At 33.4% G+C, this 15,419-nt stretch overlaps 1 protein-coding gene across 1 annotated transcript; it reads right to left on the bottom strand.

Moving 5' to 3' along the window:
• Positions 1 to 2,848: 2,848 nt before the first annotated feature.
• On the bottom strand, positions 2,849 to 8,101 carry LOC143629843 (GDT1-like protein 3). Its single transcript, XM_077099003.1, has 9 exons — positions 8,021 to 8,101; positions 7,885 to 7,938; positions 6,559 to 6,690; positions 4,995 to 5,093; positions 4,308 to 4,380; positions 4,072 to 4,157; positions 3,915 to 3,998; positions 3,135 to 3,194; positions 2,849 to 3,052 (listed from the first exon to the last, which is right to left on the bottom strand). Exons 1-9 carry the CDS (start codon positions 8,099 to 8,101, stop codon positions 2,861 to 2,863), a joined length of 861 nt encoding a protein of 286 aa, XP_076955118.1. The 3' UTR covers positions 2,849 to 2,860.
• Between the last annotated feature and the right edge of the window lie 7,318 nt (positions 8,102 to 15,419).

The following is a 15,419-nucleotide window of genomic DNA, read 5'->3' as shown; positions in this document are numbered from 1 at the left end:
GAATATATGCATCATCTATATGTTAGGGTTATTGTTTACTGTTGGATATGTAAATAAAATTATAAATGTTATGACTTAATTATCAACCAATTATAACATTTATAGCATGCTTATTTGTTGAAGTTTAGATTTTTATTTTATTTTATTTTATATCCTTTGATGGAAAAGAATCAAAAGTGAAATTAAAAAGAAGGCTGAGTTGTGAATTTGTTATTTAATGAGAGGTGTGTCTTGGAAGAAAAGTGGAGATTTGAGTCCGAGACATTCGAATCCGATTTCAACTTGGTTTTACCGTGTAATGGATCATGGGACGGCAAGTTTTCTCTAGAACTAAAGACAGTGGAATTAGGCTATCCAGCGTTGTTTGCTTCGCAAACATACAATCACATTTTATCACTTAGTTATCCCCGATAGACAACTTCATTCGTTTGTCCTTAAAAAAAAAATAATGAGAGGTGTGGGATGATGGATTGGATTTAAATTGAAAGTGATTTGACTATAGATTGGAAGGTCAACTCAGCTTCATAATGACGTATGTGTGGGCCCCAAAAGGAAAGTTTAGTTTCTTCTGTGATCAATAAATATACATCTGAAAACATGGATTTATTTGAATATTTGGATGAATATTTCTTTCTTTTTTTTAACTTCCAACAAACATATAAGCCTAGGTACTTTGTATGGGGGGATCCATTGACAAAAGGCCACCACCAGCTGGCCCAATCTAGCCGTACGGAGTCCTTAAGCGCCTCCAAGTTATCTCTAGTTCCTAGGAAAACCCACGGCCCGAATGCCCACTGGTGGTAAAACCCGGATGCTCTCAGGATCGAACTGAAAATCACAAAGATCTCAGTCTTCCTTCATTGAGCCACCAATATCCCTCCAAAGTGTTGTAACTGAGAATTGAACTTGAGTCTTCATTGAGAAATCCAAACTCCCTACCACTACACCAGGATGGATTTTGATAAAATTGAAGTATGAATGTTGGGTTTTGTGGTGTCTTTTCATGTGTGTAGCATTAAGTTTCGAATTTATACAAAAAAAAAGTACAAATTGTATAAATTTGATTATTAGGCTAGAGTTTAAGAGGTGTAAAAACACTAGGTTGGTAGCATAAACTCAACCCGGAATTGATATGGAAACCTTGTTGGTTGAAACCGGTTTGTACCCAAATTGACCCGTAGGATTGAACCACGTTTGTATTTACATGCTAGGAGCTAGGTTAAAATTGGTTTGATTTATTTAAATGTTTTCTGGCCGTTATATAACTGCTACATAATCATTGGAAATCGGTGTTTTTTTAACCTTTTTTCTACCGTCTGCCCCCATTTATTACAATATACAAGTAAGAGACGTGCTGGTTTAATCACAACATTTAAAAGGCTCTCGAATATCTCAGAAATCGACGTTCACTAATTAATCTCTCGAAAACACTCTAAAATGATATATGATTGCGGTTAATCAAAATCTTTCTTTGGTGTTGGATATTCATCAAGCAAGTTAATGGATGTTGTGGTTGTATCTACCACAAAGAACCTGGATATTTAGCAACATTTCGGTCCAAGTGGTGGAGACTTCCTAAGAGGTCACTCATCCTGCTACTACTCCCACCTGAGCACGCTTAACTGTGGAGCTTTACTCTCGTCCACTACCATTAAGCCCAAAACGCATTGGTGATTTAAGAGGCAGGATATTTACTTATGAGCCAAAGATCTCTCCTGTCCACGACCGATGTGGGATTTGCCTAGGGTGTTACATGAAATTTCTAGCGATAAAAAAAATTCGATGCAAGAAATGCAGTTGTTTTTTAGCTGGATTCAAAGACGAGTTTGGAAAGCAATATAAATACGCCTTACAACTTACAAGGTGGTATAATATGGCCCAACTCAGGGTCAAAACAACAATGTCGAAAGATGGAAATATTTGGAATCTATCATAAATGCAGTTCGGCATAGAATGATAAGGTCTATGATTCAGTAGGCTTTGTCTTTCATCCACCCCTGCTTGACGAAGATCATCCAAGATACTCTTCAAATGCATTATATATATGCAAATAGCATGACCCTTGGACACAAAATTCATAAGTCGATTTCGCCATCACCTGTAACCAATATTGATTAATCGTCAAGAACTAAGTTCGCCTACACTCAAGAATCGGGCACGATCTTCTTATTAGCATTCAACCATTAACATCGTCTATGATAAATATAAACAATGCATACAAAATTCTAACCTAGTAGCATATATCTTTTAACCCCACGACATTAATGTGTTGTGTGCCTAAATTTTCAAAGTAAAACTCATTTTAAGACCAGAAATAGAGATTGTTTCCTTAAGACAGATTAGCTTGCATATGCATGTGTACAATTGGTCAATTGCTTCACACCACATTACTAATTTATATAATAATAAGAATCATAAGTATATTAATTAAGAATCAGTCTAAACATACGAACTGTATAGTCCATACGGGCGGGCTGTTTGACAGATATGACTCGTAACAAAGTCATTATAGCCCGTATAACCATTTTTTCGTCATATCACACATCTTGTATGATATGATGTGACAGCCAGAATGGTCTACACTACAGACTACAGAGGTGATATTTATATCAGCACCCTTAATTATATCACAAATTACTTGTGTTTTAAACCAAATTGATTGAACTGAAAACTGTATCAGGCATTAGTTCAGAACATGCCACCCGAGGCTGAACTGTGTTAAAACCTACCATCAGATTGTTATATTTAACAATCGCGACAAAGTTGTCACGGTCTAGTAAGAAATGGTAAGCCCACTCGGTGATATAGGGTATTTTCATGATTTTCTCTTAACATAACGTTCTACAAATAATAAAATTGGTTATTGCAGGGGAGGGTAGAAATAAGATGATACAGAAAAGCCAAGAAATAGTAACCCTCCAACTGTTGCAACTGTGCGTTGTGATATCTTAGAGGCCAAAATGCTTCCCCCAATTACTGCTACAGATGTACAGATAGTGTGACCTATTACAGCCCCAACAGCAACCCCTACTGCATTTTTATGTGTTGCTAACTGCAAATCCAAGGGTGCTTTTGTCAATTCCAAATACAAATATTAAAGAAGAAAGGATACTAAATTTACAAGAATATCTTACAGCAATTGTTGCTATCTGGCTTCTATCCCCCCATTCTGCTAAAAATGTCAAAATAAATGACTGCAAAACAAGTAAAACCCCATAGTCTGTTAGGTTTAGTTATAGGATCAAAAGAGCAAATTGGTCATTTTTAAAATTTAACATTTGAACGGTTGAGTTTAGGTTTTGGATCAAAAGTAAAAGCTGGGACGATACCACAGGGAACGATAATGTAATTGAATCTAAAATATAATATTATAAACTTATCATTTATTTGGTACCTTCAAAATGAACCTAGGATTGACATATGAACATGATTATATTCTTTTAATACCCCTTTATGATTCTTATCAAATAAATTTTATACTGAAGGTTCTATTCTTAAACCTGTTCTTTTTTTTTTGTTAACTTTGAAAACACCAAAACAACTACTTTTAAAATAGGGATAATTTCATATACTCCCTCAAACCATAAATAAATAATAATATCGTATTTCCACAAAAAACCATAATATCAAATGTACTCATTTTCATATTTATGACATAAATAACAATTCCTTGTGTAAATAACTAAGTTGCAACAGCCTGACATGTAAGGAGAAAGAAGAGTATAATGGTCATATTACGATTTAATGAAATAATTGCAAATGCAATTTCAAATGTTTTAATGGGTATTTTGGTATCAACTTTTTTGGTTGGGTAAACATGATATTTTAGCAAGGTTTTAACTTCTGTGCATCTTAAACAAAATGATCAACAATAATATAAGCAACAACACTCATCAACCGATAGATTAAAGTACCTCCAAAAAAATAGGCGTGCAGAATCTAGAAAAGAATCTGCGGACAGCCGTCTTTCCTTGTCCGGACTCAAGTTTTTCTTCAACCTGCAGTAGTTTGGTCAACTTAGTCAACAAAAATACATATTTTTTCAAAAATAAAACAAACAAAAAAACTTACTTCTTCCATCTCCTTCTTCTGAGATGCTTTTGAATCTGATCTCCAAGCAATATAGAGCAAACGCAACCCAAAAAATGCATACAGAACTGCATTATAAAAAAACAGTTTAACGGTAGGTCAATCTTCATGTTTTTAAATTAAAACCGAATATGATACTATGATAGCAAACATTTGTTCTCTTAACATGCATTTATATCTAATAATTAACAATTCAGCACAAAAGGTGAGTTGCATGCCTGTAGCAGCACTGTTTGTGTGCTTCCTCGATATCAAATTTGGAACAATCCTACCAAGTCCTGTAGAAAGTATCTGCATACCAAAATAAACCTCAAAATACAAAAACACTACTAAGCTGGTAAATGAACCGAACGTTAAGTGAAAAATTCATAAACAGTTCGGCAGGAAGTTGGTTTATTTAAGTACTAATATGATCAAAATATTTTGTTCATGTAGTTAAAAGAGAGAACATAAATACAAGTCTCGTTCATTCATTTATGTCCTTCAACATTGGTTTACGTTTTTGCGTTCATTCACTTAAATTCAATTATACGCTTGTTTACATTCATTTATTTTCGTTAGTTTACGCTCGTTAATATATTCATTACAAATCTTTGGTTGTTTACAGCTTAGTCTACTTTTAAACATTTTCCAATACAGTGTTTTTCACATTACTTTTGACTAGTTTTAGCTCAGTTATGTTCGTTCATCAATGTTCAGTTTAGTTCATTCGTTTACGTTCATGAACCGTTCGTTGATATTGTTAACCAACGAACATGAACAAGAAAATCCCGCTCGTTTAGTTGTTTGTGTTCGATCATTTGCTCGATAAAAGTTAAAACGAACAAACACGAACATGCTCTGTCCGTGTTCATTTGGTTCGTTTACAAGCCTAAACACAACCAAACACAAATGGATAAATTTACCGTCATCACAAACAGCGCACTGAGGGCACCAGACAAAACAATTGACTTTGGATGTCGCATTGCCATAAGAGCTGCTATAATAAAAGTCTCGTCTCCAATCTACATAAAAACAATAAATGAAGAACTGAGTTATGGATTTTGAGAAGGAAAAAACATCATAGAATTAGACCTATAAATATTCAACAAGGAATCATGCATCTAAGCTACAAATTAAGTTTTAGCTAGCAAGAGGCCTTTGGCTCGATGATAAAAGTGCCAAGGAGGCGAAACATGCGGGGTGAGTAATGGGTCAAATTAAGTTTATGGTCAAAACAAGTAAATTTCTGGTATTGGTTGTAATGGGTGTGTGGTTGCCCCAATTCTCCTTTTGTCCATATATTTTAGTTTTTTATAAATACTTAGTGTCAAATATAATTACAGAAATTAGAAGTGTGCATGGGTCACTCGGTTTTTTAAGAAAATTCGATTTTCAAGACGGATTAGATTTTCCATTTAGCCTATGTTAATCTCTTTCTTTTGACCTACTAACTCACACACCCTCTAAATCACAGATGAAAACATATCAGATGGATGATCCATTGGTTGAAAATGAGCCCAATCACTTGTGACACAATCACTGACATCTGGCTACAACTATCTGCGCATGTGGTACAAGCGTATGCTGCTATTTGTTGTATGGTTTATGAATTTGTATAGAAGTGACAGAGATGGGGGAAAGAGTTGGATGTGTCTACACGTGGAGCTATAGAAAGCTGTGCAGTTGATATCGCCGATATATCACCGATATATCAGTGATATATCGGTTATCGGTTCCTTGGCGAAATGTCAGTCAAAATATCGGTCAGAATATCAGTACAGATAATATCAGTGATATTGACTGATATCTGACCGATATATCACCGATATTCCCGATATAAGTGCTTTAAGTCTTAATTATCAACTTTTAGTGTTCAATGTTATTGTTTTAAGTCTTAATAATCCTTACTTGCCATGATTGTCAGTGTTTTGCAATTTGCAAAAGGTTAATTTGTTAATGGTAGGATGCTATACTGAATTATAAGTGTTAAAATGTTATATATATGAATTTTACATTATATTAAAATTACCGATATCCCACTGCGATAACTGATATATTAACTGCTTAGATAGAAAGTATCTGATACCTAATCACTCGATCCTCTCAGTCTCTTTTTAAATCTGTAATCCAATCCTAAGTTTCTTCTGTTATATTTTCACTATAGTGACAGAATATTTTAAGTATTATAAGATATTAGAGAACCAATGTTAGGCATGTTCAACGTAACCTAATTTTTATTAAGCTAGTGTATTAGGTTTGACCAATTAGAGATAGGACATAACCCGAATTGACCCATTCATAAGTAAATGTGTTGAAATTGCCACCTAAATCTAGTATACAGGCGTGCTTGCATTCAGTTTTTAAACAAAAAATATCCTCTTATTTTTAAGCCTGTATTATGATCAACCACATTAAAATGCATCTTTGCCTTGTACAAACAATAATCTTTTGCATTTATTTATAAAAACATGAGAAAAGAACACGTACCTCACTAACAAGGATCATTGAAAAACTAGCAAAAAATGCATCAAAAACTCCAAGACCAGAATCCAAATTCAGTACAGCTTTTGGATCAATCTTGTCACCTATAACATTGTTCTTTAGTTTCTCCACAACAACCTGTCCAAAATATACAATCATTAAGATGCAATAAGCAAAACAAATCAAAAAATTATGTCAATGTTCAACATATCCTAACCAAGGCCGGCCCATGGGTGTGGCTGGGTGGTTGACGGCCACAGGCCCGACACCCCGCTAGGCCCGAAATTTTTTTTTTTTTGAAAAAAACTATTTAATGTTTAAACACAATTACATAACCACTTGCTTGGTCTAGTGGCAAATGGGTATTACCCGCAATCAAGAGGTTGTGGGTTTTACCCTCACTTGAGATATGTTTAATCGTTTTTTCATACAAAAGTTTTTTTACACAACCCAGATTATAACCAAGTAAGCCCCTATAAATTAAACCCAACAAAATACTTTTTTTACTTAAAGGTCCAAAAAATTTTTCGCCTTCGGCCCAAATTTTTTTTTGCTTTCTCGGAGCCGGCCCTGATCCTAACATATTTCTAATCCAAGCTATACCAAATCCAACAATTACATATGACTTAAATTTCTTAAAAGAGTTCATTAATTTGGTATCGATCCCAATAATAGAAAACTTGTGTTTCCTACTCATCCCTTGTAAAATAAGACATATTAAAAAGAATGTTTGGGTTTGCTTGTCTGTTTATATTTATTTGACTATGATTACCGGTTTCTTGATGAGTTGACCAATACCAACACTCCCATTCCCATGCAAATTCTAAACATCCCATATTCAATACCAAACACGCAATTTACGTTGATGAACAGTAATATCCACACACTGACTATGGTCCGTACAGATTGCGTACAACATAGTACATACCATACCATCAAACATAAAAGAATAATACTTGTTTTTTTTTTGTGAAAATACAAGTGGTCAACCTGTCAGTTTGACCAAAAGGTTGACCGTGGAGCTACAATGTATGTGTGCACTTTGAATCTCAAAAATCAGACCAAATAACATGCTTGCTTATAAGCAGATGCCAACACGAAACAAGACCTCTTATTATAACTTAATTTGATCTCTAAATGCCTAATTTAACCATTTATGAGCAGATGTTGAATGAGCTTAAGTTGAGTGTAATATAATATCCCTAAAATCTCAAATTACTTACACATGCAGCAAGAGTTACGATATAATAATAATAATAATGAGTTGTAATTAAACAATACGCTAATGAGCAATTAGCGTAGAATAAGCAAATTAGGGTTTTGTTAGCCAACCTTACCACGGCGGCCTAGATCTATGATTGATACGGTTGAATCTCCGGTATCATCCTGAAATGAAAAGGGAGAATTAAATCAATTGGGATGATCATGTTCAATTACTAATCAATAAACAGAAAGTGAGTGAGTGTACCTGTGCATAAACCCTAGATGCAGCATCAAAGAGGAATAATAGAATCACAAGGCCATAATAATTTACAAGCCGGTTCATCATTATGCCGACGAGACGACCGATCGGCGAAGGGATTGAGATGTAATAAGAACTAGTGCTGCTACTGCTGCATTTCTAGCTAACTAATATGATGAATGAAGATGCACATATATAAATATATAATAATAATAATAATAATAATAATAGATGGTATGGTATCGATGTAAATAATATTATATCAAGGGGCTACCTAAGCCTGTACGGCTGATTCAATTGTTTGGCTCCAGTTTCCACGACTAATTTGGATGTATGTGAATAAATTTTATGACCCGTTATTGTGTATGCAGTACTCGAATTCAAGATCTTTTTAATTTAATGCACTACTTTAACCGCTTAGAATAATTTAACCACTTAGAATAATTGACCGTTGACGCTATTACGTGATATTTAAGTTCCGATTTTTTATATAAATTAAAACAAGCCATTAAAGTATACTTTTCTACTTACATATCATTGCATATCAATTAACAATAAACTTATCATATGCACGGTTAATAAAACTATTTTATAGTACAGTTTATAACAGTTTTAAAAATAAAAAATTAGTTTGTTTAGGAGATAAAGAATTAATTACTTTGTAATTAATATATATATTAAAAAGAAGATTCAAATCTCCTCATAAAATTCATTTTACTATTTACTATTTTAATATATAATTAATTTTAACCATAAAGCATTATCCATAATTTCATAAATAAAAATCATGGTTTTTATTTTCTTTATTTTACTTTTTGTTTAAACTAATTAAAATATTTAACAAACTATATTTTTAAACACCAAACTTGGGCGAGTGACGGTTTTACATGTTTTATTTGTTGGTTAAATGATTTTCTTAAACTTTGCTTTCATTATTTTTATAGTACGTCTTTACATTGACCGGAAATTTTTTCATGATTTAAAAATATCTCATCGTCGCATGGTTTTATATGCGCTTTCAACGTATGATATCTCGCCTTTAAAATATTTTTTTGGCTTACTAATTTATGTTTATGAATTTGTGTTGGTACCGCTGATAGCCTGATACTAACCAAATTTGTGTTGGTTCGCAGCTGTAACGTGCTTGTTTTTTTTTTGTTCTACATATGATATAATTTGTTGTATTTTGGCATTGACGGATTTATTTCTTTTGTTTAGTTTCAATGTCATAACTTGATACAGACTGACTTCGCGTCGACTTGCAACGAGTTTATGGTTTAACTTTTTTTACTTATGTGTTTTTGTTCGATTTAACGGTCCCGTCGCGAAACGCGGGTCCTAAATCCTATTAAGTAATTAAAAAGATTAATATTTAAATATCAAGAAATAAATATTATTAATGTATTATCATATTACTAATTGATTTAGTATTCAAATAATTAAAACTTTAAAAGAATTAATGTTAGAGTGACAAGTGTTAAAACATATTTTTTTTTATTAAAGAGTATAGATAGATAAAGATAAAGATAGAGATAAAAATATAGATATATATTACAACTACAGATAACAAAACAAGTTATAACCATCCAGAATCATCCAAATGACCCATTTGACCCGTTTTCATATAATCATGATTACAAAAATGTATTCTAGTAAAAGCATAATTAAAAATGTAAAGATTGTTATAAATATATTAATATTGTGGTTATCAACTCTAATATAGATTAGCTTTTTCTTCAAGTTATCTTCTCCTACATATTCATCTTATTTACCTCATTGTAATACACACATAATTAATGAAATCTTCATCTTTTTCCTTACATCTCTTTCTCACATCTTTGGCTATTAGGTTTGTTTTACAACACGTTATCAGCACGAATTGCTTTTGGTGTTGGATCGATTGCATCATCGTCATCATAAGGTAAGTCAGTATTGCATAATCAACGTATCATTGTTTTTATTCTCTAAAACATAAACTATATTGACTTGAATGGAGACTGATATTTATTTTTTCCAACACGGTTATTAATCATGTATTGTTCAAGAAATTTTAAACCTTGATTAATTTAATTTAATTTTTTTAAGAAGAAATTTACATCATAAAGAAAAAAAGTATTATTGAAGATAAGTTCCTTCCGGAACGAAAAACATATCAAATTAAAAAGAGTGTTAAAAATCAATTTGATAGTTAATACCTTTTAACTTACGTTTATGCTTTTCGATTTTTATTAGAAAAAAGAATTCAATTATATTTTAAATTTGTTTCTAAACTAATTCCACTAAACATGGATATAGTGTTTTGCAAAGAAAAGATATTTTATTCTGATATATAGTTTACAATTTTAAACCGATGGCTTGATATAATGTTTATTATTTGTTTAGAAGCTTATAGTTAGTTTTTAGCTTTTATTGTCACACTATTATTATAACTGGTTACAATTATTCTACGCATGAAAAATAATATATTTATGATCCTTTATTTTAAAGTTGATAACATATCAAGTTTCTAGAATAAAAATCATAGCGTTACATAAATATTTAGGCAGATGAAATTTTGTCTTTGAATTATGTATGCAAATCTGTCATCATGTTTATGCTATAGTTATATGCTTCGATTTGTTTATATCAAATAATATGAACCGAATTGATATGTTACATTCGGTATGAAAGTTTAGTATATATTATCCTAAATTATATTCATAAACGATTTATGAGTTTCCTTCTACTGATTTGTTAACAATTTAGTAAAACTATCAAAATAGTATTAATCTTATGATAATTGATAATTGAAATTGAAAAGAACCTTATTTGAAAGTCCTATTGATTTATTTGTATTTGTATTTAGAGAGAATGTAGATGAGATGTGTTGATCTTTTACATACTTACTGACTGAATATACATGCAATTTATAGATTCAAATAATTCGTTTTAAACAAATTTCAAATTTATATTTGTTTAACCGAATGCATACTATTTCAATTTCAATTTACAAAGTAAAAGAGATCAATTCTATTGGTTTATATACATGTTGTAGCATGTATTAAATTCTTATATTGTGTGTTTATTAATTTAGATAGCCTTTTGAAGTCTTGCACATTTGCAATTGTTTTATTTTAAAAGCAAGGTGTATATTGATATAAGTTACACATCTGATTGGTTTAACATGTTACATTAATAGATAAGCTATAAATCTTGGCTTGTGATTGATTAAAGAAGGAAAGCAACATATTTCATTCTTATAATAGCAACTTTAATACGATTACATGTTGTAACATGGTGTATTATATTCTAATTTTATGGCATGTTATTATTTGTTTGTATAGATGGTGTCGAATTGAATATATGAGAAGAGTTGTCTTTTATTATCTCTCTAGTGATAGAGTAGAAATATGCTTAGATCGTGATTTGTCTCCTTAAATCTCATTATCCGTTTTACATAGGGTCATAAGATTTAAGACCCACATGTTTTACATGACTTGGTGATGCCAGTATTTCTCAATTTGTATTATGTGAAGAGAAAAATTATGTAAAAGGAAAATCAGATAAAACGGTTTTTATTTCTTAAACCTTAAATATACTACTGAAGGAGCAATATCATTAAAGAGTACGAAAGGTTTGAAGTGATTTTTTATCCATATGTCATAGAAAATATTGGGAAACTATGAAAGTTGTTTGTTTATACTTCATTCCCCCGAATTGAATTGGACATAATTGAGAAAATTAATATGATGATATTCATGTGAATAATGAGATCGACCACCATAAGTGGCAAAGATATTGATCATGCGAATAATGAGATTGACCACCACAAGTGGCAAAAGAATTGATCATATATGAGAACAAAATGTGGAAAAACAAAAGTGAAATCACATAACTTGAAACGATAATACAAGGTTCTCTCATATTTAACTATTTGCATTAAAGAAACATAATACATATACAATCATAAACCTGAAGTTTATGGATTATGATTACCTAATGGCATGACTGGATAGACCACACCGAGTCAATGATGTGAAATTTATTGAAGAATCAAATGATTCTTTCTGATAATTATACATGTAATATTACTCTCAAAAGAAATTATTTATTTACCAACTAAAGGAGGGTGAGAATCTCTAAATGTTATGGAATGAGAAAAGGATACACATATCCTAACATGATACCATTTAGTTTTTTTTAAATCGATGCATCGTCTAAATGGTTATCTATTTCACAACATAAAGTTTGTGTGATTTGTGGCTTAGCTAATGAGATAGCAAGCACAATATTCTAGATTTTCATATTTATTTTGGTAAATCACTATTAATAGACGAATTGATTTTGTTGATACGATCATCAAACGTCTACAATTGGTTGCAACGTCAATGATCATGAGAGCAAAAGTTCATGTTTTATTTGGGTATTTGTCATTTTACATGCATTCACATCGAGCCAACAAATTATGATACTTCCTTCTCATTGCAATTGGTGTTTGGTCAGTAACTAAGTATATCTCATCTAATATTTCGCGTGTGTTATATATTGAAATTAATCCACCACAAGACACAAAGATGAGACCATAAAGGAAGTTGGGAATTTATATCGGTATTATATATTATCTATGATTAAAGAGTTAGAGCTATTAATGAGATTTGTTTATGTCTCATTGGTTTTCACTTTAGTGAAGTAACATTCCCAACATTAGGGGGAGATATAAAGCAGTTGGAAAACGAAATTAGTTTGAATTACCATTGATCCTCAAATTAAATTATATGAACTAAAAGTTCAAAGAATAATTCATGTATCAATTACCAGAGTCTAATTTACTGACCAAAACAAAGTGTCTAGCTAAGACACCTATAGCAACTGCTTATGCTCCAATTAATATAAACGTTCTGGAAAGACAACCATACATTGACAATGACTAGTGAGTCTAAGGCACGCCTGATGTAACACCCCGACCAAAGGCGGATTATACATCGGGGCGCCACATATTGTTTCATTACTCGTGACACTATTTGGGTGTCAATATTTAATAAATACATTCATTCGCGCACGCGCAAAGTATAACACAAGATAACATAAAGCAACATAAATCAATATATTATAAATCATAATATTCGAACAGCAAAAACTTGTCTTGATACATTTTAATCTAGGTCCAAAATAAAGAAAACTTCCTACGTGTCCACAAGCTCCAAAACAGCTACTGCAAACCTGAACATGTGTTAAAATAAAACGTCAAACACTTGCGTGTTGGTGAGAAATCAAGTTTAATACAATACATAGATAACAATAAATCTGCGCGCAACACGTGTATGTCTGGTGTTTAACAAGGGTGCAATCAGATTGTGATCAAGCCTAAATAGATCATAGCTCATAGTTCATAGTTCAATCCGTGCTCCCAATTGAGCACAAAAACAAGAAAACATCTGTGCAAGTGTAAACAAAGAAAACCGTAAACGATAGGTCTCCCGTGTTCATCCAATGGATCCATGAAAACTTCGGAATAGGCCGAACAAAGCGGTTAATGATACACACATACAAATAAACAGCCAAGTAAACGTCCTCAACACATGGGATACTGCGCGACTAAAGTTCATAAACAAGTTTAAGACTCTAAGTTTGTATGAACACATGAACATCCCAAAACATTAAAAATAAAAAGGGATTAGGTACGAGATTACTCACTTGATAAACGATGTGAAGATAGGTAAAGCAAGAACCAAACAAGCAAGGTTAACCTATAATTAAAGATTATTGTTTTAATGATTTGTTTTAATGTCTTGATTATAAGTTAGCATAATTAATAAGTAAATTATTATATATAATATATATTACCGGAAAAGCAGGGCAGAACAGGGAGGAAGACGGAGGCAGAGAGGAGGACGGCAGAGAGAGCAAGGAGCAAGAGAGAAAAGGAGAGATTAAGTGTTTGTGTGTGATGTGTTAGGAAAATAACATTATTATTTATAGGGAAACCCTAGGAAACACAATCCCTAGAAAAGGGGAAAAGATCTCAAAAAGTAAAAGATTCCAAAAGCAAAAGATATCAAAAGATATGGCAGCTGCAGGGGGCAAAGGAAAAGCTGACAGGTAACAGTAAACAGGCATGGGAGGTGTCAGAAAAGGTACTGGTCAAGCATGGAAAAACAGATCTCAAAAGATAATGTCAGTCACTTTTTCTGCCAACCAATGGGGTTGGTGCGCATGCTGCGCCGAAAGTAACTTTTCAGACATAAGACAGGTTAGGTCAACAGCACAGAAGATAAGACATCACAAAAGCAAACGGCTAGATTAAACAGGAGAAAAGACTCAAGGGTTAAACGCGAGAAGGCATCGAGCGCGAAGGCAAAAGTGCGCGAGCGCGAAGGCAGACAGAACCAACCTTAACGCGTCGCGGGAAGAATTATATTTCTAAGCGCGCCGCGGGAAGAACTTCAATTCTAAGCGCGTCGCGAGAAGAACTATATTCCTTAGCGCGTCGCGGGAAGAACAGTATCCATAGCGCGCCGCGGGAAGAACTAAAATCCTTAGCGCGCTGCGGGGACAGTTCGTCTCGCGTATCGCAGTAACAGGTGGTCTTCACGCAGGCTTCCTTGTAAAGAGTCTGGCGCGTGGAGCTGCGCAGACAACCTTAGGCGGGAAGGAACAAAGGACAGAGGTTCAAGGCTTAAGGGCGGGACGGCGACAAGAGGGAAAAGAAGGCGGAAAGAGAGAAGAGGGACGGGACGGCGGGAAGGAAAAGAGAGAAAGAGGCGGGAAGGAAAATATATATTATTATTAAAAGTAAAATATAAGTAAAAATAAATAAATATTAAATCATAAAAGAAAGAGATCGGATCGGAGAACGGGTACCTGGGCCGGGTCGGATCGGGTCAGATGTCACAGTCTCCCCTACTTTAAGAAATTTCGTCCCGAAATTTATCTCGAAGTAGGTTGCGCAGAGAACAGGTGCGGGTACTTGATCTTCATTTGATCTTCCCTTTCCCATGTAAACTCGGCTCCGCGCTTGGACTCCCAGCGAACTTTCACGATAGGGATGCGACTGCGCTTGGTTTGCTTAACCTCGCGATCCATAATCTCAACAGGCTTCTCAACGAAATGCATGGATTCATCAACTTGAACTTCATCAAGTGAAATGTGAAGGTTCTCGTCAGCTAAACACTTCTTGAGATTGGATACATGGAACGTTGGATGCACATTACTGAGCGCGGGCGGCAGGTCAAGTCTGTAGGCAACTTTTCCCACACGTGCGAGAATCTTAAATGGTCCAACATATCGAGGAGCAAGCTTACCTTTCTTCCCAAAGCGGACAACACCTTTCCAAGGCGACACTTTGAGGAGAACAAGATCACCAACTTGAAATTCGAGAGGCTTTCGCCTGCGATCTGCGTAACTCTTCTGTCGGCTTCTGGCAGTC

Source organism: Bidens hawaiensis, unplaced genomic scaffold (assembly GCF_021521415.1).
Source record: "Bidens hawaiensis isolate Kalapana, Puna unplaced genomic scaffold, B.hawaiensis_p1.1 tig00005481_1, whole genome shotgun sequence".
In the NCBI taxonomy this organism is placed as follows: Eukaryota; Viridiplantae; Streptophyta; class Magnoliopsida; order Asterales; family Asteraceae; genus Bidens; species Bidens hawaiensis.
Note: the sequence above shows the minus strand (reverse complement) of the source record. Positions and strands in the feature narration are given on the sequence as shown.